This window comes from Neolamprologus multifasciatus, chromosome 11 (genome assembly GCF_963576455.1).
Source record: "Neolamprologus multifasciatus chromosome 11, fNeoMul1.2, whole genome shotgun sequence".
Classification (NCBI taxonomy): domain Eukaryota; kingdom Metazoa; phylum Chordata; class Actinopteri; order Cichliformes; family Cichlidae; genus Neolamprologus; species Neolamprologus multifasciatus.
In genome coordinates this window covers 34,100,844-34,125,121 of record NC_140449.1, presented here as the reverse complement: position 1 = coordinate 34,125,121, position 24,278 = coordinate 34,100,844, and the positions used below count along the sequence as shown (strand labels likewise).

The following is a 24,278-nucleotide window of genomic DNA, read 5'->3' as shown; positions in this document are numbered from 1 at the left end:
CCCTCTGCGCGCGCAGTGGTTCCGGTGCCGCCTAGACGTCATATCCGCGTAGCCTGGCAGTTTCTGGCAAGTACCAGAGAAGCTACAGGGAAGTCGTTTGCATGCTAGCTGATGATAAGAAAACAGCTGCATACACTGGATACGTCGAGAGGATAGTAACTTTTAAGGTAACTGTTTAACGACACGGACTTAATTAAAACTAAATTTCACACTGTCTCGGATTGCTATGCTAATTTTAACGTTCCGTTTTAGTAGCGTTAGCTAGTTAGCTCAAAGTTAGCTTCGTTCGTGACGTCTGCCAGGTTTCTAAGTTAAGCAAAGCTAATTCATGCTAGCAAACCTTTGGCGGCTAAGTAAGCTACTGTTACACGTAATTTCTGTTAAATAGAAGTAGAGTCAAATACCACAGTTCTAACAGTTAAATTAATAAAAGGCTTAAATAAAGACAATGCACGTCGGTGTCTGGCCCAGCATGAAGCAACCTCGGTTCCTCGGCTAACTACTCAACATTACGATGTTACCGAGCACGCAAAGTCCAAAACAACACGAGCAAGTGTTTAGCTGATCGGACTCAGCTGTTTCCTTCGGTTTTACGTCGGTGGTTTGCACGAAAAATCGTTGGATGTTTTTGTTGTTGGTTTTAAGGAACATGCAACTGAAGTTTTCTGCACCTGCGGATGGCACTACTTTCTTTATAAATCCATATTCTGTGTAGTTGTCAAGACAAGTAAGATGGTGGCGAAAAAATATTCTTTAGGTAAACATTTCAAATGAAATGAGAGGGGAAAACAAGACACACCTTATCCTTACAACCATGGTATAAGCATAATGCATCTTCTGCTTATTTTCAAGGCTTTGCAAATCCGGTGATAATAACTAGTTTGATAATACGCATGAAAACCATGACATATTTACATGACGTATGACACTGTGTTAAAGTTTAACAACAATTAACTCAAAATGCAGAAGTAGTGTCAGAAAAACTATGGAGTCCCAATAATCCAGTAGCCTGTAAAATCACCCTTAGCATCATTACATTGAAGAAATGGTTTTCTGTAAGACATTATCAGTCTCTCACATCATCTTCTCCTACGTGTTACATTGTCTACTGTTACCATGATCTTGATCACAAAGCATGTGTGTTATGTGTAAATGTGTCCTTTGAAATAGGGCTGTTCGATATAACATATATATCAGATGACGATATAAAAACGTCTATCGTTTCATTTTATGCTATCGTTTGTTTCGTGGTGTCGGGCAATATTTTTTCATCGTTTTGATGGTCACTGTAGTGGCTATATTAATTTCTTAAAGTTCTCTTTTTCTCTTATATTTAATATAACCACACTACAGACTGACAAGCGCCTGTTTTTATGCGTTTTGGTTACGGTAACACCATCGCGTGTCCGGTTGTTTATGTTCCATATAAACCTTTCACAATAAAGCTCAAGATCCTGTTGAGACTTTTCAAAATAAACTGAATCACGTGAAAGAGCAGATTATTTACAGATGAGAAGTAAAAAAGCTAAAAAATAAACCTTAGACTCAAACGTTAGAACGCCGTGTAATAAATCTTCACAAAGAAAACGGCGGCCTTTACAACTTATGTCTAAAAATGTATCGTTTCATGCATCAGTTAAAACACTAGACGCGCAGCTGGAAAAACTTTCCACAAGTTGAGCTGCCTGAGACTCACAGAATTTACAGAAAATGTACATTTTTGTGATTTATATCGTTATCTACGATAGACTTCTTATATCGGGATATGCGATTTTGGTCATATCGCACAGCCCTACTTTGAAAAACTAAGTACACACATGATTCATTAGCTTATTGAAACACCTTTACCAGCATCAGCTTGAAGTAATCTTTATCTGTATGATATTATCAGTCTCACTCTTCTTTACATATGGTTTGTGCTTCAGTTCATTGAGGTTGGCGGGCATTCATTTATACAAAGCTCTCCTGTCAATTACATCAGATTGCAGTATGAACTTTAGATTTTGTTTTGATTTGCTCATTAAAACACCTTGATTCTTTTCTTTTTCAGCTGTTCTGTTGTAGACAAGAGTTAGTTATAGAAAAGATGCCCTCATATTTGTCTCTAGAATACTTTGACATACAGAGAAATTTATGATCCACTCACTGACTGCAGGTGCCCACATCCTAGACTGCAAAACAAGCCCAAAACATCACCACATGCTTGACAGTTGGTATAAGACGTTTGTGCTGATATGCTGCGTTTGGTTTAATCCACTGGCATGTGTATTATGGCCAAATATCTCCACAATTGTCTTGTCTGTCCAAAGGACACTGTCCTTGTAGTTTGTTCAGATGCAAGTTTGCACATCTAATTGTGTTAGAGAGAGAGATGGCTATGGCCATGTTTGTCAGCTTGTTCAGTCTTTTAATAAATGTACTATCATGAACTTTAACGTGTGAGTAAACATTAACACATTAATTGAGAATAAACATTATCATTGGCCATAGCTGTAGGAGCAGTATCAGTTGGTAATTACTGGCTGGCACATCAGGTTTTTACAGACCCTTTGAGTCAGCAAGAATCAAATGACAAAAGACATGTTTGTGATAATTTAAGTGAGAGTCTTTGTTTTATACTGTAAATTGTCCTAATTAGTCACAGAGATGTTTAAAAGTAGATGTTTATGTTAAGAAAGAAATATGAGAGGATTTCAAATGATCAAAGTGTTTAAACTCTCACATAACAGTCATCATATTTACCTTAAGAATCCAGTTTCAGCTGAGCTATAAATACTGGAAAATACATCTTTCTGTTACAGGAACACAATGGAAGAACAAACTGCTGACATAGAGGTGACGGTGAAAACATTAGACTCCCAGAGCAGAACCTACACTGTTGGCGCTCAGGTAAGTACACGCATTGCAAACTCAGGAGGAATTTCTCAGTCTTAGTTCATCTTTCTTGTGGCGTTACTCATGTCTGTTCAATCTTTGTTGTAGCTGACGGTGAAAGAGTTCAAGGAGCACATTGCCCCATCAGTGGGTATACCAGTGGATAAACAGAGGCTGATCTACCAGGGCAGAGTGCTGCAGGACGAAAGGACTCTGACAGACTACAGTAAGTAAATAAAGAATGAAATGCAGAACTAGATTGTCATTTGTTGGTCTTTGTACTTCCTCCTGGAAAGTAGGAAATTTGTTTTTTTGGTATTTGGTATTACACAGAGAATGAATTCTTAACATTTTGGTTACACTTGGTTACAGATAAATTGGAATTTACTATGGTGTTTTAAGAGTTGCTGCTGCTTTTTAAGAACATTTGTGTTGATGATGTGGGCCATTGCTGAAAAAGAATGTAACAGCTATGTGTAATTAACTGCAAGATGTATTTGGCAGAAAATGAGTGTCATTTTGATAATCAGTTACAATGTTCTCCACAGAATCCAGTCGTATATGATGAATTATATGTTGGTCAGTACTGGTCTTTTATGCTGAAGAGAGCTCAAAGTGAAGCTGTCAGTTTAGCTGTTAAGCTACAGTCCTATCCCCACTTATGGCCACAAGCTGTGAGTAGTAACTGAAACAAATGGCTGAAATGGGCTTGCTCTAAAGGATTTTTTAGAAATGTGTTGAAGAGCTTCATCACTCAGGAGGGGATCAGAGTAGCACTGCTACCCCTCTGCATTGAAAGGAGCCAGTTCAGGCATCTGATCAGGCTGCGTCCTGAGCGCCTCTTAGGTCAAATGTTTTTGGAAGAAACAGGAAGAGGCCTCCAAAACAAACCCAGAATGCACTGGAGAGATTTTCATTTCTTTCTTTTTTTTTTTTGCTTGAAAATGCCCTGATGTCACATGTTCCCCCCAGAAGACATGGAGAGGGAGAGGACTGGGCTCCTGGTTAGACTGCTACCCCCGACTCAGACAAGCATCATATCTATCTAGTAGACAGTCGAGCGGCTAGCAGAATACTTGGGTAGTGCATTCAAGTAGAGTCTGTGTGTTGGAAATGCGATTTTTTTTTTTTTTCTTGAAGTATGATTGGAGATGTGTAACTGTATATGACTGTCTCTACCAGATGTGGGTGGAAAAGTGATCCACCTGGTGGAGCGAGCGCCCCCTCCACCCTCACAGCCCGGCTCAGGGTCAGGAGGCTCTTCAGCTGAGAGTGGGCCATCTTCTTCCTCCCAGGGAACATCGCAAGTGCCTCCACACGATCGCAACGCTAACAGCTACGTAATGCTTGGCACATTCAACCTCCCTGTCAACATCATGGATCCCCAGCAAATACAGGTTGGTCTGCTTTATCTTCTCAAGTTATATTTATGGTCCAATGTCACATGCAAAGGTTCAGATATAACCAAAGGGTGATGAAAAGCAACTCAGAGAACCGATGTTATTATTCCATCACTGATTACTACTGATTATTATGACATGTAGTAGAGAGATCCTCTGCTTTGAATTTAACGTCTATATGCAATATTCCCTCTGTTGGTTTCTCTTAATAATGTTTTCATTTTGGTCATTCTATCCCTGAATCTTTTCATATAGATGTCAGTCCAGCAAATGGTGTCCAGCATGGGAGAGAATGCCAGGAATGCCAGAGTCACAACCAGCACTGGGGTGAGAGTTTGCATGTTCTCCCTGTGTGGTACACCGCCTTCCTCCTGCACCCCCAAAACATGGATGTTCAATTAATTGTTGATTGACAATTAGTCAGAAATATAAAAGTACAGTCCTAATCCAAAAATTTTTGGTAACTATGTAAAAATGTGAATAAAAGCAGAATTAAATTGTAGTGGCGGCACTCCGTCTCTATTTCACTCTTCTGTACCACCTTTAGGAGTCAGTCCGGCAACATGCATTTGAAACGCGAGCAAGTCCAGGTACTTTTCTTGCAAAAAAGATGTTTATTGAAACTTTTAATTTACATGGCAAGACTCGGTCAAAAAACTGTGTTGCTTCCAGCTTATCTGACTCCCCAACTACGTAATTACAGTGTGCCGGAAGCCCAAAATACTAAAAAGCGCATTAGAATGTCGCACTTCTATATTCTATACCTTTAACAAAACAGTATTTCGAAATTAACTAGAAATTATATTCTTAACATCAAACATGTATATTTCTCCTCTAATCATTTTACCAGTACCAATAAAATTAACCTTTAATTGGCTCTTACATAAATAATTTGCAATTTCATTCCTTAACAGAATGTTAAACTGAGAAAATGTTTACTCGTTTTAAATTTAGCAACAACATGTCTCAGAGAAAGCTTAGAAAACATGGCCTTAAAATCTAGGACTATGTTACTGCTGTGGAGGATTCCCTCTTCTTTTAACAAGAGTCCATAAACATGTGGGAATGAGGTGACTGGCTGCTGCAACCATGCTGGCTCATGTCATATTTTTTTAATGGTTTTCTAATGGTTTTATTTGCTGAAAGGCCTGAACTGCAGACAGACCGGTTCAGCACCTGGAACTTCCTGCTATTAAACCTTGTTGTTGTAATACATGCAGCATGCAGTTTAGAGTCATCTTGCTGAAACAGGCTTTCCCTGAACAAAATGTCATGTGGATGGAGGCACGTGTCTCTAACACCTGTATATACTTTTCAGCATCATGATGCCACAGGCACTGATGCAGCCCTGTGATGCTGTTCTCTAATCAGTTAAACTAATTAGTTGCAAAATGTTCCTCCAGCTGTCTCTTTTTAGTACCATTTACTTTTCCAGCCTTTTTTGTCCCCACTCAACTTTTTTTTTTTTTTTTAAACAACACATTGCTGCTGGTAAATTAGTGAATATTTTCCATGAAATCGTTAGGGGTGGGGGGAAAAATCGATACTGTGTAGTATGGTGATATTTTGTTTGCTAATAATGTATCGATACAGGAACAGCAGAAATCGATATTTTGTTACAAAAAAGGTTTTTGTGCTCTGACTTCATGTTGATCCTTTTTCTGAGCAAGAATCCTGACATTCCTTCACTGTCCAAATGTGTTTAACTTGTTTTTTATGGCAGCAATAAACATGACAGTTTACTTATTTTAATTTAAGACATGTTTTATTTTAATTAAGTTTAAAACTTTTTTATTTAATGTAAAATTCTATTTTGTTTTAATTTACTTTCAAATTCTTCAGTTGCTGAAGGGGCTGCATAGTTTTCATAAACTGCATAGTTCAGAATAGCTATAATTGTACCAGATGGTTGATTCAGTTAAGTTGGACTAGACTGTAATACAAACCGTTCAGTTTGTCAACAATCAAACTGAAATGAGAGAAAGACTGAGTGTGAGACTTTGATATTAGATAAAATGAATATTGATAAAGTTTACCTTTATGTACAGAATCTGAATATCGCAAAATATTTTAAAAAATTGCAATAATATCGTATCGTGCGTTAAGTATTGTGATAATATCGTATCGTGGGATGTATGGTGATTCCCACCTCTAGAAATTGTGTCTCAGTTTGAATATTTGATGTGTTTTCTATGTTCTGTTATGAATGAAGTATGGGCTTAGGAAATGTATTGCATTCTGTTTTTGTTTACATTTCACACAGTGTCTCAACTTGCTGGAATTGGGTTTGTAGATGTAGTGCTTAAAGCATATAAAGTAAAACAAAGTATGGTTAAATAAGGCTTTTAGTCTAAAGTACTGTAACATTGTTTTAACTTCATCCTAATGATGCCATAATACTACACAGCTACACACGACACTGAATTGTTTTGTTTATTGTCACCTTTCCTTGTTTGTTACAGAGCAATGGGTCTGTGAATGTGCACATCGATATGGACCAGCCAGTGCAGAGTGAGCCGAGGCTGAGGCTGGTCTTAGCTGAGAACCTGCTGAGGGACATCAATGATGTCATCCAACGAATGGAGGTGAGCACTTATCCCCCCCCAAATACCTCAGCAGAGAAACTCTGCCTTTCTCAGTAACAGTTCTGTTGCTTTCTTGTGTCGGTTTCAGGGTCGACCAACTGACTCGTCCTCTCAAACAGAGACAACCGATGCTGCTGCCGCCGCTGCTCCCCCTCCTCCATCATCTTCCTCCACCACCTCTACTCCTTCTCCCTCTGCTCAGCCAATGGACACCTCCCCACCTCCAACAACTCCCCCACCTCCACCCTCCTCTTCAGCTCAATCTGAGGGACCAACACCGCAACCTGGACCCAAGTGAGACAAAATCTAGCTTGTTAACTCAGATTTCTCCAAAGGTCAAACTGTGCATTTATTTCTCTGTATGTCTCTGTGATGATGTGTAATTCTAATTGGTCTGCCTTTCTTTCCTCTTTCAGTCATCCCAGCCCGGCTGAACTAGCCGAGATGCTGTCTGAGCTGCGGAGGGTTGAGGAGAGACTGCAACCATTCATTCAGAGAGCTCACACCATCCTCGAGACGGCCACCACTGCAGAATATAACAACAATACAGTAGGATTCAAACAAAAAACAATTTACTGGAAATCTTTACTATACATTGTTAATCAGTGCTTTGTATAACAGATGCTTTGATATAGGGGTGGACGATATAAACGATATACGATAGAAACGATATAAATTTGGCCAACGATAGAGATTTTGACTATACCGCTCTATCGCGATAGCGCATGTTGATGATGTCATCAAGCTGCGCCTGTTTTGGTCGAAAGCATCGCAGCGGATACAACCATTATCATCTGCAAAATATGCTGACAGTCATAGCAAAGAGATGAAGCACTTTTGAAATATGGAGAAAGCCAAAAACTGCGCTTCCTCCACTTCCGTAACATTGATTCATTAATGACTTTTATCGAGTGGAAAAAAGTTGGCGTTCATCCTCCAGCTTCACTGTGCTAATGTTATGCTAACATAGCTGTGTCGCTAGCAATCACGTAGCGCAACATTATATACCAGCTAGTACAACTTCAGTAACCCTGCAAACGTCACTGCTGTTTAGTTTTCTGTCTTCATTTATGTTGGAAGTGGTAGCAGAGCTGTACGTTTGAATTAGTTTCAGAAATCTCTCAGAACATCGTATGTCATGTTTAGGTGGAAACGAGCGCGCTAACTTCCTGCTAACTTCTAACTTCTAACTCCGTTAAATTTAATAAATTCTATTTTCATGGATGCCTGGATGTTAAACTTAATTGTTACACCTGGTAAAGCAGCAACGCTGATGATTTAATTAAAGATGAAAGAATTTAGACAGTTTTTTACTCTGTGTTCGTTTGACTTTGGGACCTGAAACAGACACAGATTTGGACCCAGATTACTCCGTGAAGCTCCTCACTACGGCAGCCGTAATGCTCTGACAATCCATCAAGCAGTGCGGCTTACCAAAGTTGTACTAAAACATTTTTTAACAGATTTCTGCCCAAATCGGTTCGAGTTCAGTAAGCACAACCAGAATTCATACATAAGGCACACTCTCGATTTTTGAGAAAATTAAAGTATTTTAAGTCCTTATAGTGTGAAAAATACGTTATACAGAAGAAAAGAATATATCGCGATATATATCGTTACCGCACATGCTTGAAATTATATCGCGATATGAATTTTAGGCCATATCGCCCAGCCCTACTTTGATACTTAGAAATCCTTGTTTAGACGAATAACCAGGGATGCATTGGTTGACCAAGCGGGTGTCTTTAATGTTAGACACTGGGGAAATGGATCATTGCAGCTATCAGTGATGTTAACCGGTTTACAGTTAAATGAAAAACTGTAAAAAAAAAAAAAACAACAAAGTGAAAACAGAATTGAAAATACTGCATCACCAATATTTGATCTGCTTTTTGAGTCAGGATCAGACTGATAGCTGATCCAAATATCAAATCAGTGCATCCCTATGATGAAAAATGTAAATTGTAAAATGTTTTTGGGTGTTTGTCAATATATCCGGGTATCCCATTTAAGTACAGTGTATCTATGGGAAACACTGCTGATACTAAGACTTCATATATATGATAGATGATTAGTAGTAACATTGACTAAAGTAAGTGAAACCTGCAAGTTACTTTAAACAGTCCAAAACCCATAACTCACTCTGCTGACTTCATACTCAAATGTGGTGTCCTTTAAAGCTCCAAAATCGTCCCTCTCTTTCTCTGACAAGTGCGTCAGAAATATGCTAATAAATTGCAATTAGACAAACAACAAATTAAAAAGAGAAAACAATTAGAAACTCTGGAGAAAATAAAAGAATTATATTGACACATCATCATAGAAATAATACGAATAAGATTAAAATAAAATGAATAAAGAAATGTTGGATAAGAAGACGAGACATGACAGAATAACATGTAAAGTATTCAATAAGCTCTAATTGGTTAGTAAAGTAATGCTCTGGTAGGCAGAATGTAAAGATTTCAAAACCCAAACAATAAAATAAGTAGAAGTTGGTAATTAAAAATAAAGTAAATGTGATCTCTATACAGTGTCCTTATATTTGAGATGAGGTAAGATTTCAACAAGATTGGTTTCTTTTCTGCTACAGGAGAGAGAGGAGGACCAGCGAACACTCGCCCTGACGTGGGAGTGTCTGCGTCTCCTTGGTAACACTCTAGTAGCTCTCAGCGACCTGCGATTGAACCTAATGAGTCCCGTCCCCCGTCACCTGCATGTAGTCCGGCCATTTTCTCATTACACCAACCCGGTGTCCCTTCCTGGAGCTATGCACCACCACATCCCAGTGCAAGTAAGTGAATGGAAGCAGCTTTAGTCACTAAAGTGGAAATCTCTTAGGAAACCAGACTGACTGCTTACGTCTTCACCAACAGATGAACCTGGGTGCCACAGTGACTGTTGCGGCTAACAGCACTGAGGGACAAGCCACGCCCACTCAGCCGACCAGCCAGGCGGAGCAGGCAGGTCAGGGACAGACCTCCCCCACACAGACTTCCCCGTCCAATCAGCAGGCTGGACAGGGACAGGCTGGCCACCGGGTCATCAGGATCAGCCACCAGGCAGTCCCGGTGGTCATGATGCAGATGAACACGGACGGTGTGTTGTCCCCTACCTGCCACTGATTGAATGCTCCATTCAAGCTGTGTGTGTCTGTCACTGCACTGGAGTTAAAGTTCCACATCTGCACTGCTGGCTCAAGCAGAGACCTGCAGAATGGGACTTTTAACTCGGGATTTACAAGCAAGATGGTCTTTCCAGTGTCTGTTACACAATGGCTCTGATAATGCAAATGTTACATTCATGAAGAGTCTGACCAGCTTTAACTGAGAGTGTTCTTGTTTGTGTGCAGGCCCAGGTGCAAACACGGCAACAGCTGGACAGCAAATGACTGGACAGCCAGGTATAGCATGTTTAAAAAATACTGCGTACGGCATTCCAGTAGAGGTGGGAATCACCATACATCCCAAGATACGATATTATCACGATACTTAACACACGATACGATATTATTGCAATTTTTAAAAATATTTTGCGATATTCAGATTCTGTACATAAAGGTAAACTTTATCAATATTCATTTTCTCTAATATCAAAGTCTCACACTCAGTCTTTCTCTCATTTCAGTTTTATTGTTGACAAACTGAACGGTTTGTATTACAGTCTAGTCCAACTTAACTGAATCAACCATCTGGTACAATTATAGCTATTCTGAACTATGCAGTTTATGAAAACTATGCAGCCCCTTCAGCAACGGAAGAATTTGAAAGTAAATTAAAACAAAATATAATTTTTCATTAAATAAAAAAGTTTTAAACTTAATTAAAATAAAACATGTCTTAAATTAAAATAAGTAAACTGTCCAAAAAACAAGTTAAACACATTTGGACAGTGAAGGAATGTCAGGATTCTTGCTCAGAAAAAGGATCAACATGCTCTGAAGTCAGAGCACAAAAACCTTTTTTGTAACAAAATATCGATTTCTGCTGTCCCTGTATCGATACATTATTAGCAAACAAAATATCACAATACTACACAGTATCGATTTTTTCCCCACCCCTACATTCCAGTGTCTTCATGTAAAACAGAGGTGTCAAACTCTGTTTCACTCAAGTCACACCAAGGGCTGGACATATATAGTTTACTGGCATGTTTCATGTAAATTCTTCAACCATTCCACAAAAAACACTTATTAGTGTTAATAAAATTTTATTATAGAGTATAGAGGCTATAAAAGTTTGAGCATTTCATCAAACTAAACTTATCCTGCTCTAAAAGCAAAGTCATAGCTCATGAATTTTGTTGGATATATTTAAATCTTATGTGCCCTGTTTTTTAGTTTTTCACATGGCTGAACATCACTTCTCATTGGTTTAGGAAAATAAACAAAATCTGTGATCATGAAATTAATCCGTAAATTTTTGTGCCAGAAAACTGGCGCTGGACAGATATAGACTCCCTGGTCTCCTACCTTGAGCGTATTTACAAGTTAACTAGCTGGCTGAGACAGCAGAGACTTTAAACTGTTTAGGTTTATGTTTGCTACAGAGCTGTTTGGGCCAAAGTACTTTTAAAACCTAAAGTGAAAAAGTACCAAGAGCTGGGGTTGCCCACATGATGTTGAAAAGCTTTCTGTCCGCTTAATTTTTTTCCGTCACGTGAACGTCATGAGAACAAAAGCCTTCGTTTGCTAACTGCTGAAAATCCTCTAAACCCACTAAATTAAATCATGTGATACTAATTCCCTGGTGTTTGTTTCACCCTTAGGCGCCCTCCCTCCTGATTTTATGAGGAATCTCATGCAACAAATCAGCCAATATGCTGCTGCCGTAGCGACCAGCGCCGCCACCGCAGCTTCCACCGGCCAACCAACCCCACCGCAGCCTACCCCTCCCAGTTCCACAGCCAGCTCCTCTGCCACGACCACATGCCCTAATACACCCAGCACCACTCCTACCGCTCCCCCGCCACCACCCAGTACTGGCCCCCAACCCCAGGCACGGGTTGTCTTCACCCGACCCCCGTTTGCACCCAACATGCCCCCTCCTGCCTTTGGTACCCGGGGAACCACCATAAATGTGAGGACTGCCATGCCAGGCCAGCAGCCGGGACAGGTGGGAATAATGCAGTGTGATGATTTCCATGAGATATTTAAGCAGTATCAATGAATAATAATACGTTCCTCACAGGCTTTCAACCCCGCTGCTCTCAACCAGATGATTAGTGGACTGGTTGGACAGCTGCTGCTCCCTGGACAAATGGGTGAGATGATCTACTCAGTAAAGGAGACGTATTAAACGTTTCTTTTCCTTTGTACTCCTGGATCTGTACGATGCTATCTGGGGTGTTTTTGTCAGGATCAAAGACATTTTGAGCAGATATTTCAGTGAATGCAACAATTTTAAAAGGCTTCAGAGTCTCAGTCATGTAGATGCTCTTAATAAACAGACAACATCATTACTGCATTGTTGAAATTGGCAGACTACAATTAAAGACAGATTCTCTATTGTTTCACTGTTAAAAGTGCATAATATTACTTCAGATATTTTTTAAAACTGTTTGGAAAAAAATAATTAACTATAATGACGTTTATTTAAATCTTCTTTTTATGAGGGGCAGCCAATCAAACCAAAGTTGGCTTAAAGAGATGACATTCAAGGGGAGGAGTTAAAACAGCTTTTTCCACACAGGATGGGTTGAAGGGTTCTTTCTCTTAGATAAGATAAATAAGCATTATTTTGAGCCGTAAATCATGCAAAGCTACTTTAGTAAAGTTCGTTAGTAAAAATATGCAGGCATATGTTTCTGTTAACATGTTCTTCAACAGTGTTTTAGTTGTTTGTTTTGATTTTTTGTTTGTTTGTTTTTTGCAGCTGGTCAAACGGTCACATCTTCTTCTTCCTCTACATCCACACCCACCTCTTCTTCCTTTTCCTCCTCTTCTCACACCGCTTCATCTTCCTCATCCTTTTCCTTCTCCACCTCGGGTCCAACACCACCTCCTGCTACAAACACTACTGCTGCCACCCCGAACCAAAATGAGACCAATAACAGTGAGCCCCAGCCTCAGCAGATGCCTTCAGACCTTGGCCAGCTTCTAGGTTCTCTCCTGGGGGTAGCTGGCGGCGCTGGAAGCGGTGCGGCAGGGAACCCTTCGATAACTGTCACCACGTCTGGAGTCCCAGCCTTCATCCAGGGAATGGCTGAATTCATGCAGCAGGTAAGTGTTCCTGTCTTTGACATGTGTGCACACAATGCACTCCACATGCAAACTAGAAAAATTTGCATTTCCTGCGAAAATGCTGTGTGGATGCCTTAACGCTGAAGATGTCTGCTGAAAAAAGCTAAAAAAGTTGAAAAATTGCAAAAAGTTGTATGGCGGTGAAGAAACTGAAAATTCTGCTGAAAACAGGTGAAGAAGCAGAAATTTTTTGCTGAAAAGTGGTGAAAAAAAATGTTGCCGTGAGCAGGATTCAAACCTGGCCCTCCTGGTCTCAAGGCGGCTGCTCATCTCACTGAGCCAAACTCATTCTAACAAAGAAGAGGTGGAGAGACTGACAATTCTGCTTAAATGAGAAGAAGCTGCTGAGAATTGTGCTGATAAGAGATGAAAAGGCTGAAAACTTTGCAGAAGAGGTGAATAAGCAAAATTTGGGCTGAAAAGAGGTGAAAATTCTGAAAATTCTGCTGAAAAGAGTTAAAAAAGTTTAACTGTTAACTGAAAGAAATGTTGCCATAAGCAGGATTTGAACCCGGGCCTCCCAGTCTGAGAACGGCTGCTCATCTCACTGAGCTAAAACACAGGTCAACCCGGCAAGGAAAATCAGTGACGCCACTGATAATGTGGAAGAAATGGGCAAAAAAAATTCAATATCTCAAAAAGTATAGATGTTATGAGCACCAAAAGTCATAGCTGAAAAGAGCAGAAAGAGCAGAATTTTTTAAGATTTGAACGGTGAAAATAGCACAAAAGCGTAGGGAGTAGTTAAGCGCCGAAAAACGTACGGAAGCAGCTTGAAGATGAAGAAAAGATAAAGAATAAAGAGAAACAGGAACTCAATAGATTACCTACCTTTGGATTTGATCTGCACTCTGCTGTGCAAGAAATGAATACAAAGATGGAGGGATTGCCTTGTTGAAATATGTCCAAATGTAGATTATTGGAAACTGAATATATTCAAAGAGCTCAGAGAGCACAACTCTATCACCTCGATCTCTATTGGCTGTCAAGAGATTCCCGTCAAACATAAGGAGGAAAAAGGTTTTGGGGAACACACATAATTTAAATGAGTTCTTATTCATCACAATATCTTCCAGGGGAAGGGCTGCTAGCAACTGAGTCGTGCAGTTCTTTCCATTTTCACAACAATCAGCTGCATTTAAACTGTCACTAAACCCCAACTTATTGTTTCCACTTTATTTCTAGGCCTCCCAGCCCATCTTTTCACCACCCCCTCCTCCCCCTGGTACCACTCCAGCACCCGGGGCAAGGCCCAACCCAACACCTAATCCTGGCGCAGCAGCAGCTGAAGCCCTCGACCCGGAGCTGTTCACGGGCATCGTTCGCGGTGTCCTCAGTACCATGATGGGTTCTCTGGGCCAAGGTCAGAACGACACGGAGAGCATCGCCCAGTTCATGCAGAGGCTGTCGCAGTCGACCAACATTTTCATCAGTCCCGAGGAACCAACGGGTAAGTAACAACCTGTATTTACTTATAATATCAGATAGGGCTGCACGATTAATCGTTAGAAAATCGCGATCTCGATTCATACTTATGTGCGATCTCATTTCCAATGACAACGATTTAAATTTAAAAAAAAAGAAAAAAAAGATGACGATTGTACCGCATTTTGATCCGGGACGTAATCTGTATGAAAGCGCTCACTCTTCCTGCTCAACAAATGACGAGGGCGGAGCCTTATACCGCGTGATACAGAAGCCATCTGGCAGGGAAAAAACAATGGAGAGCACGTGAAACTGCCCGAGGGGAGAAAACACAATGAGCGCAGAGCAAACATTTCCTGATGGCGGTGAGAATGACAACCCCACTGAAAAATTACTTCCAAGAAAAGGTTCTCATTCCTCCGTGTGGAAGTTTTTTGCCTTCAAAGAAGACGATGAGAGTCAAAAAAATATAATTTGCTGTGTTTTGCCATAGTAGCAGCACCGCAAGCTAACACTACAAATCTGTGACAAACGTCACCATAAAGTGCAATATGACGAAGCTGTAAAGGCCAAGAAAGTGACCGGAGAAAATCCGTCCCCGTCAACCACCCAAACATCAATAACAGGAACCTTATACAGCGCTTCCCTATACCCGTCGACCTCCCGCAGGCACAAAGAAATTACAGAGGCTGTTACTTATCACCTGACCAAAGATATGGCTCACAGCTACACAGTGCCGTCCCGCAACTATTTTAAAAATGTTGCACTACCTGCTCTATACACGCAGTGTCGAGCAACGCTGGAGACGGAATTTCAAGCAGTACAACATTTTGCAGCAACGACAAAATGTGAGACATTTATTGTTTTTATGTTCAGTCTCAACTGTTACGAAGTTGATGTGCAGTTAATAAGTGCAATAAATATTTATACTGGAAAAGAAAATCGTGAGAGAATCATGATCTCAATTCTAAGCAAAAAAATCGTGATTCTCATTTTATGCAAAATCGTGCAGCCCTAATATCAGATACAGTCTCATTTATATGTATGTTGTCTCCCTCTTGATTGTGTACATTTTCTTTGTATCGTGGGTCCAGGGTTCTTTGGGGAGCTGCTGATGTTGGTGTGTCAGACTTTCACCATGTCCGACCTGGTGATGTTGCTTCATGGTCAGCACCAGCCTCTGAGCCGCATCCAGCCACAACTGGCCCAGTTCTTCAACCAGAACTACCTCAACGGCAGAGAGCCCACCGATCAGAACATTGCTGTCAGTACCACTCACCACAATCTGTGTTATTCTTAGAATGTTGTTGGCAATTTTAGAGGTACTTTACAAGTAGACGCAGCTATTTTACTTCATAACACATCCCTCATTTTTGGTTGTTTTGTTTTTGTGAACGTGATCAATAATTGATGTTTTCTTTCCTTCTGCATGTTGTCTTCTTTTTCTTTCACAGGCTGCTGCTGACAGTCTCGTCAATGAACTGGAGGAATATATCACTGAAAGCTTTGTAAGTCCTGCACTTACTCTCTTCTCATGACAACAGGATTCGATCAAGCACATAATTTAATACCATAGATTGACTTTGCACATATCTGCATCTCGTGCAGCCTGCAGATATTTGTATTAAAGAAAAGTTTTAAAAATTGTCACGTATGCTGTCAGTTTGAAATCCTTAAAAAACGATAAGAATATGAATTTGACCTTCAACAAATTTGGAACCGGACACCAAAATCATTTCACCTGTTTTATTTATTTATTTTTTAAACTGTCGAGGGAAAACATCGCATGCGTAACATCCATCAGAGCTCAGGCTGTGCTCGACTTTGACTAATATTAATGGGCTATTTTGTCTGATAGGCAAAGCAGATGTGAAGTATATAAAACTACTTTAATTTGCAGTAGATGAAGGTAGACAGTGTTTGGAATTGCTGATAGTAGCAACAAGTATTGAACTGGTATTATTTCAGTCTCATCAGTAGGGCTGGGCAAAACGATTATTTTCCTAATTGATGAATCTAGCGATTAATTTTTCGATGCATCGATTAATCTAACAATTCATTTTTCAATCCGATTCAATTTCGATTCGATTAACGATTTTTTTCCCCATTATTTGACTTGTATAGCAATTTCACATTTACTAATTTATGTATATAAATGAAAAACACAAATTTATTCATTTGAAGACCTTTTAATAAAAAAAATTGCAACAACAATTGACAAAAAATAAAGTTGTAGAGGTCGTACAATCAGAGTGTAACCTGGTTGGAAAGTGGTCAGCATTTCTTTGAATCCCTCACCCACAGCAAGTGGTCTCTTGTCTTTTAAAATCATAGATAAGACGCTCTCGGTAACTGGATGAATTAACGGGTAAAAACTAGCGTTAGTAAAATAAAGTTGAAAACTTACGGTGGTTTGTCCTTTGCAGAAGCTGCTCCTGGATGCCGTCGTTTGATGTGCTGGTGCATAGCCGTCGTGCTTTTATGATAGGCCATTTCCACCTCACAAAGCCGGCAAACGACTGAATCACTTCCTTTTCGGTTAAAATATCCCCATACTGTAAAACTGCGTGTTCGGGTGGAGTGGTTTAAGTCGACTGCGGCTGCCTCACTCATGTTGCCGCTACTCGCTGCCGCCATGTCGTTTTTTTGAAAGTGACGACGCATCGACGCAGATTTTTTTACGTCGACGCGTTGTCCCAGCCCTACTCATCAGTACTGAAGCACCTAGATAAAACAACTTGCTATCATAGCTAGCTTAGCTGCTATCACTGATAAAGATTACGGTTTATACCATTTGCATGTTTATGTTCTGTCTAGTCAGTCATGGCTGGCATGGCATGTAGTCTGGAGTGTTCAAATGAATTTTGCCACACTCAATGACAGGAAGATGGGATGTGATAACACTGTAGGTAAAACGTTAGTTGCTTGCAAACAGGGTAAGCAGCAGCAGACCTTGAGTCCGTTGCACAGCATTAGAGTAATAGCCACTTATGTTAAAGTGCCATCTGCTTTTGATTGAAATACTTCTGAAGAGATCTTCTCCTTTGAAACCCAACAGAGAGAGTCTTCAGTCAGCGTGTTGGAGGGCGTTGATATCACCCAGACCAACATGACTTTCTTCAGACAGCAGCTGACTCGCATCGCCACACACATTCTGCGCTGCAATGGTGAACTCAACTTTAGCTCATTGTTTCCTCATTTTGTGTCGAACAGCAGCTTAAAGAGTTTATCTGTGGGATATTTGTGGGAAATGTTATACTTGTAACTGCAATACATTCACTTTTTTTTATTATTCAATTTAAATTGTGTTTTCCAGATGAAACATTTGGGCCCCAGCTGTTACAGATGTGTAACCAGGCGTTGTTCGAGTGTCTTGCTCTCAACCTTCACTGCCTGAGAGGAGACCAGAGGGCTCTAACTGCTGTTATCAACCACCGAATTGTATGTACACCATTTCCACTCAGCAAGAAAAAATACTTATCATAAATGAAAGTTGTACATTTTGGTCAAAGAAGGTCAAATTTTGTGTTTTGTACAAATTCAATTTTATTCACACACATTTACAGGAGAAGTCAGTGCCACACAGAGGCGCTACTGAGTGCTTCTGACAGGAGACGGTTCCATTGTACTCTTATCTATATTTTTTCTATCACTGCATCATCAATTAGCATCAACTAGTGTAAATTCTGAGCTATTACAGGTAAAACATACAGTTTACACATTATTTGAAACAGTTCAAGTTAATATGGAGATCCACTGTTTAACAGTAGATATGAAAGCCGGAATTATAACACACTTCAGAAGTACCGTACTGCACTTATTTACTTAAATTTGTTTATTTAAAGTGATTTATAAAGAGAAAGTGTCATGTGCACTGTTATAAACTTAGAAGTAAAGAATGAAGAATTCAGCTGCTCTGTCATTTGATGTTAATAGAAATAGTCAGAACCGTGCTGCATACTACTCTGCCAACCAGCTGGCCCAGCTGTGCCCCAGCCCCCGTTGGGCTACTCAAGGAGTGCGTCCTCAGCACTTCCAGAACATGCCCAATGCTATGCGCCCAACAGCACCCAGGCCTCAGGCCTTAAACACCATTCGTGCAACCGCCACCACCAACACCCAGGTCCCACGCATGATGGCTTCTCAGCGTATGCCCACACAGGCGCTCAACCAGCGCCCTGCCAATGCTTCAGCCGCCGCAGCCCCAGTGCGTGCCATGCCCCAGTACAAATATGCTGCTGGTGTGCGCAACCCTCAGCAGCACATGGCCTCCCAGCCACAGGTCCAAGGACAGGAGCCTCTAACTGCCTCCATGCTGGCTGCAGCCCCACCTCAGGAACAGAAGCAGATGCTGGGTGAGCGTCTGTTCCCTCTGATCCACAACATGCACCCCAGCCTGGCTGGCAAGATCACTGGTATGCTGCTGGAGATTGACAACTCAGAGCTGCTTCACATGCTTGAGTCACCTGAGTCGTTGCGCTCAAAGGTGGATGAGGCTGTTGCTGTGCTCCAGGCCCACCAGGCCAAGGAGGCTGCTCAGAAGTCCTCCACCCCTGCTGGTGTTCCCAGCGTCTAAGATCAAGCATTTTGAAACCTGCTTCACCGATGGAAAAAGAAAAAAAAACTTAAACATTGAAAAACCTAAAACTCTGAAAACATCGCAAAATGATAAATTATTTCTTAAAAAAAAAGAAAAAAAGAAAACGATTGACTCTGCCAGGTCTAAAAATTTTTCAACAAAAATTTGTTGAAAAAAAAAAAAGCAAAATAGAGAAAATTGAGATGATTAAATTTGAATGCATTCCTCTGTTTTATGTCATTTTACTGTGTCAGTGCTCAGAATATCCACCCACTTTAGGAAGGTGGCAGCTGGGCATCTTGAAAGGTGATTTGTATCGTAAACTACTGGCTGTAATAAACTCAATAAATTAAAAAAAAAAAAAAAAGGAAATAGTCAGAGATATAAACAAAGAAAAGTGGTATACTTTAACAATTTAAAGAGAGGATGTAACCTAAAAAGTTACAAAATACAGGAGAAAACGTGCCTGTGAGATAAAAAACGAACTTTGTTTTGTTCCAGCGGAGGATGTCAAGTGACATCAGCCCCAGTCTGGTTAACTGGATGACCAGCATGATGACGATGAGACTGCAGGTGATTCTGGAGCACATCCCTATCACACAGGAGCAGATCCAGAGCTACATAGTTCACACACAGGTAACGCAGCAGACACAAACACACACACATGCATGCATGTTAAATTTCTAATTCTCAGAATAAAATTGGACGTGATGGTAATTCAAGGAAAGCAAATCCCCCTGCCTCACCTGCATGATGCAGCCGCTCAAGCTTCAGGCTGTTTTTGTAGTGTGTGTTTAGAGTTGTGTAGCTGTAAATCATTTTTTGTGACTCACATTGCGACATATGTGTGCAGATCAGTACAAATTTCATGTAAGAAGACAGCCTGACTGAGCTATTACCAAACACGATATGAAAGATGGACACGGACACTGTGGTCATTGTGAAGTCATTGTATAGAAGCCTCAAGCAGAGCATCTGCTGCTGTGTGTGTGACCAGCGGCGTGACACCTGCACAGTAGCAGCTCATCACCCTCGTCTTTAACTTTCATTTGGACTGTACAAAGTGATCATCATGTTGTTTTCAGTAAAAGTTGAAAATAGAAACCATGAAGTCATCAGAGGTCATAGACTTCACTGGAAGCTCGCCCGCCCCCTGCTGGCCATGAGAAACAGTGCAGGCTTACTAAGATAATTAATGGCCTTAAACATCAAAAACATAACCATCTAAGTACAACATGAAACAAAACTGTGCAGCTAAATAATTAAAATAACTTAAAATAATTTTAAGAAACTCTTCTGATTAATAAAATCTTTCCAAGTGACATGAAGCAGATACTGACAAAGCAGGTCAGTCAAAAACTCTTTTCAAGCCTTTGCCAATAATTCATCTGCGCTAAGACTCAGAATCTGGTTTTACCGTCCTTGTGTGTTTCCTGCAGTGCAGAGCACATGTGCAACATGCAGAGAGAGCAGTCCCTCTTATCTGATGGCTGCTCCATATCACATTTCTCTGAACTGCACGTCTGAAATGGCTAATAAATATTACATGATATTCTTTCACAGAGAGATCAGTCTTCTGCAGCTGGTGGCCAAGAGCCTGAACAGGCACAAAGTGCAACGGTAAGAATGGTGTGCGAGAGTTCAGAGGACCTTAGTTTGCCGGTTCTGGTCCTGTGTTTTCCTTTTAGTTTCCTCATGGTTTTGTTCTCCACCTCCAAAGATCGGGGACAACCTGTCACCAGCTGCAGCCACCACAGCAGAGGAGGCCATGTCGGTGTCGCAGGAGACGAGGGTGTCATCACGGGACACGAGGGTGTTGCCTGGGGACCTGGGAGCCTCAGGAGGAGCCGTGCCGTTAGGTGGCGACATGGCAGCGGCGGGAGCGGAGGGAGGGAGGGAGGAGTCTGCTGGAGAGTCGGATGGCTGGGCTGCTGCTGTTCCTCCTGTAAGAGCTCCCTCCCACCGCTTTTTACTGCTTTAACTGTCGTCTTTTTCCTCCATTTGGAAAAAGTGTTTAACTCTTTGTGTCCCTGCTTTACATTTACCGTGTGCTAGTTTTTTCTTTTTATATATAGCAACTGTTTATTTTTTTGAAAAACACATGTGTAATAATAGGTGATCGTCTCTATTGGCCATCAACTGAAGTATAAAGTCCAGTTCTGTTCTGGGAAAAAAACTTTAACCAAAGTTTTGGACACGTGCAAAATCCTGAGCGTTTGCTTTGCTTAGCTCTAGTGCAACACAGCTGACCTAAACTATGACTCTCAGCTACTTCTGCTTAATCCTTATATTCTCCGTCGTCTTTGTTTTAGGAATGGGTTCCCATCATCAGGTGTGATATAATGACTCAGAGGAAGATGAAGGCTCAGCCTCCATTGTCTGATGCATATTTGCACGGCATGCCAGCAAAACGCAGAAAGGTAATAAAATCAGGTGCAACTTTTTGTGATTACATAAGAATTTGGCTTCTCTCCCTTTTCTTTATGCTGCATGTTTGTGTGTGTGATCTCAGACAGGGCAGGGCAGCGCGGCCCTCCTCTCCCTCTCTGATGCAGTGAGTCAAGCAGCCAGGACGGCCGGCGTGAAGCCCATCACCTCTGCTGAACGGCTGCAGGAAGACCTGGAGACCCAGGAGGTGAAGGAAGCTTATTCAGAACAGGTAACCGCATCTTACATAAACTGGCAAAAATCAAGCAGAGGCACATCGAACATTGTTTATGTTCATACTTAGCCAGATCTATGAAAGCTGCACTAACTGGAAAACTGCTGGGAAATCATGAGGAGGGCTTTTAAGAGCAAGGACAGGAAGGATGAGCGAAAGCACACCAGGATGATACAAAGGAAACTCACAGTTTAAATAATCCTGTAACATAATGACATCTCAATGCTAAACTATGGAAAAATGCAGCAGTGTTGACTTGAATTTGTTTGACACAGTGGCTGCATCTGATCACACAGTTACAATGTCATGTTGTGACCCAGTTATTTGGCTTTCTAACGTTTTACAAGCTCACAGAGAGCACCCTCTATGTTGCTGTTATGCAATTTAAAGACGTAACTGATCACAGGCCTTTTGGTGAAGAGGAAAATTGTGCCACTTTTAGCAATCAGACCCCTGAAAATATTTTTCAGACCTCCCGGCACCAGAGTAGCTGCTTTTTTTTTCCCTTTCCTGGTAACCAGCAATAAAGACAATTGCCCTGCAGGGTCAGTTCCTGCAGTTAGCACACAGCGGTATATTGGAGAGCTACTTCCTTTTAGGGATGGGTATTGATAAGATTTTCACGATTTCGATTCTGTTTAACGATTCGATTCTTTATCGATTCTTTTTTAAAAAGGAGAACACTAAGGTCGATTAGCTTAGAACTTTGTTTTATATCTTCTCTTTGAACAAGATAGAAATTTAGGAGTAACATGGCCTTACAAACCCAGCAGTGAGATCTTAAGAGATCCACAGCCTTCAATGGGGTGTCACAGGGTCCCCAGGAAAAAAAATTGTAAATGTAAAATAATAAAATAAATATTCTTCTGTAGCAATAACAAAGTATAACATCAATTATTCTGTAGCAATTACACAAGAATATCCAGTAATGTCCCTGCCTACAATTAAACACATTCACTTACCGAAAATCGGGTTCAAGCCTTTGACCACAAACTGAGTCTCTGCTCGGTGACATTCGTCTATCCTGGCCTGAAAGGAGACGCTAACGGTAGACTGCAGCGAGAACTGCCAGCATCTGAGCCAGACTCTGTCTCTCATCATGGTCACCTAAATGCACAGTAATGGTTTTGTAATAAGGCAGATCACTAACATAATCTGCACTGTTGTTGATTATTTACCTGCCGCATTAACGGGAGAGGACGTGCAAACGTTACCGCTGCTGCTGGGTTGAGATTCACGAGTCCGGAATTAAAAACACGACATTCATTTAAGGTCATCGCGTGTTTTGTGAGCAAATGCTTTTGCATATTCGTAGTGTTTCCTCCCTTAAATGAAATATCTACTTTGCAAGTATTGCAAGTTGCCCTGTTGTCAAACTTTTGAGCGTTTGAGCCGCCGTGTTTCCTGCCAGGTAAATGACGCTCCGCAACGTGGTGACGTCATTCGGGGCGACTGGAATCGATAAGGGAATCGTTTGCAAACAATTCCAAGGAATTGAAACAGTGGGAACCGGTTCTCAACACCCATCCCTACTTCCTTTAGTAGAAAACTACTAGAGTGGTTAAAGCCACTACTGCCAGACAGGCCTAGAGATCTGCTGGGAACCGCACAGCACCAGGGAAAGATGTGTATTCTTCAATTAGTTGGTGAATGGTTGCAAAGAGGTACACAGAGTCTGCGGTCACCTGTAGTTTGCTTGGAAGATGCCAGTTCGTCTCCAAACACTCAGTAACTGCTAGTTAAGTAGGAGTAACACTATGACACGAACTGTAAACAGAGACAGTTTGCATTCAAAGTAAAAGTCCTACCTTTCATCACTCATCCAACTCAGACTGTGGCTGAAGAAGTCACTATGATGAGTGACAAAACGCCACCTTAACCTCCACTATGACTGTAGCCTTTAGGGAAGCTGCTCACAGTCACACGACTGCCCGTTCTCCTTCTTGACTGATGATGGAAGTCAATTGTTTTTCAGGTTAAAACAGACATCAAGAAACGAGTGAGGGAAGACCCGGATTTCAGCTCTCAGCAGTTCCCCAACGCACACAGAGCTTTCTCACCAGACTCATAATCACAAACACTGAAGCCGATTCCTCCTCCACCTGCTTTCCTTTGGGACTTTGATTTGACTACTAGTCAGCACAGCTTCACTCCCCGAACAGCCTGTCCACTTTTTCAACAGCTCTCTGACTAACGGCCTAGCGCTGATGTGGCTACTTCCCTAGTGCCTATTTATTGCTCTGTGTTTTAGTCCAACCTTTGCTGACAGAATGTTCTTCACTGAAAAAGGTGTTTCACCAGATTTAAGTTAGACTAAATCTAGTCACTCTAGTCTTGTTTGCTTTCTTTTCCCCCCTCGTGTCGCTTTGTTCATGCGGAGCCTGAATCCTCATTATTTAGCGGACTCTGGCCTTCCTGTCAGTACTCTTGAGCACAGGAGAAGACTTTCATGTGATGCTGTTTGGTACATGAATGTACAGTATGCTTAATAAAAATCTTGATAATTACAGTA

The 24,278-nt window shown here is 41.1% G+C and overlaps 1 protein-coding gene and 1 pseudogene across 1 annotated transcript; both read left to right on the top strand.

The window, feature by feature from the left end:
• The first annotated feature begins 35 nt into the window (after positions 1-35).
• On the top strand, positions 36-24,278 carry bag6 (BCL2 associated athanogene 6). The gene is made up of 25 exons (XM_085177247.1): positions 36-167; positions 2,802-2,889; positions 2,983-3,100; positions 4,057-4,271; positions 4,530-4,601; positions 6,737-6,859; positions 6,948-7,153; positions 7,276-7,408; positions 9,453-9,653; positions 9,736-9,958; positions 10,212-10,262; positions 11,627-11,973; positions 12,049-12,121; positions 12,733-13,079; positions 14,286-14,550; positions 15,620-15,789; positions 15,980-16,033; positions 17,584-17,692; positions 17,842-17,966; positions 19,606-19,740; positions 20,668-20,724; positions 20,825-21,049; positions 21,417-21,524; positions 21,617-21,763; positions 23,742-24,278. Exons 2-25 carry the CDS (start codon positions 2,809-2,811, stop codon positions 23,835-23,837), a joined length of 3,681 nt encoding a protein of 1,226 aa, XP_085033373.1. The 5' UTR covers positions 36-167; positions 2,802-2,808; the 3' UTR covers positions 23,838-24,278.
• Positions 18,450-19,476, top strand: LOC146509104 (polyadenylate-binding protein 1A pseudogene; annotated as a pseudogene).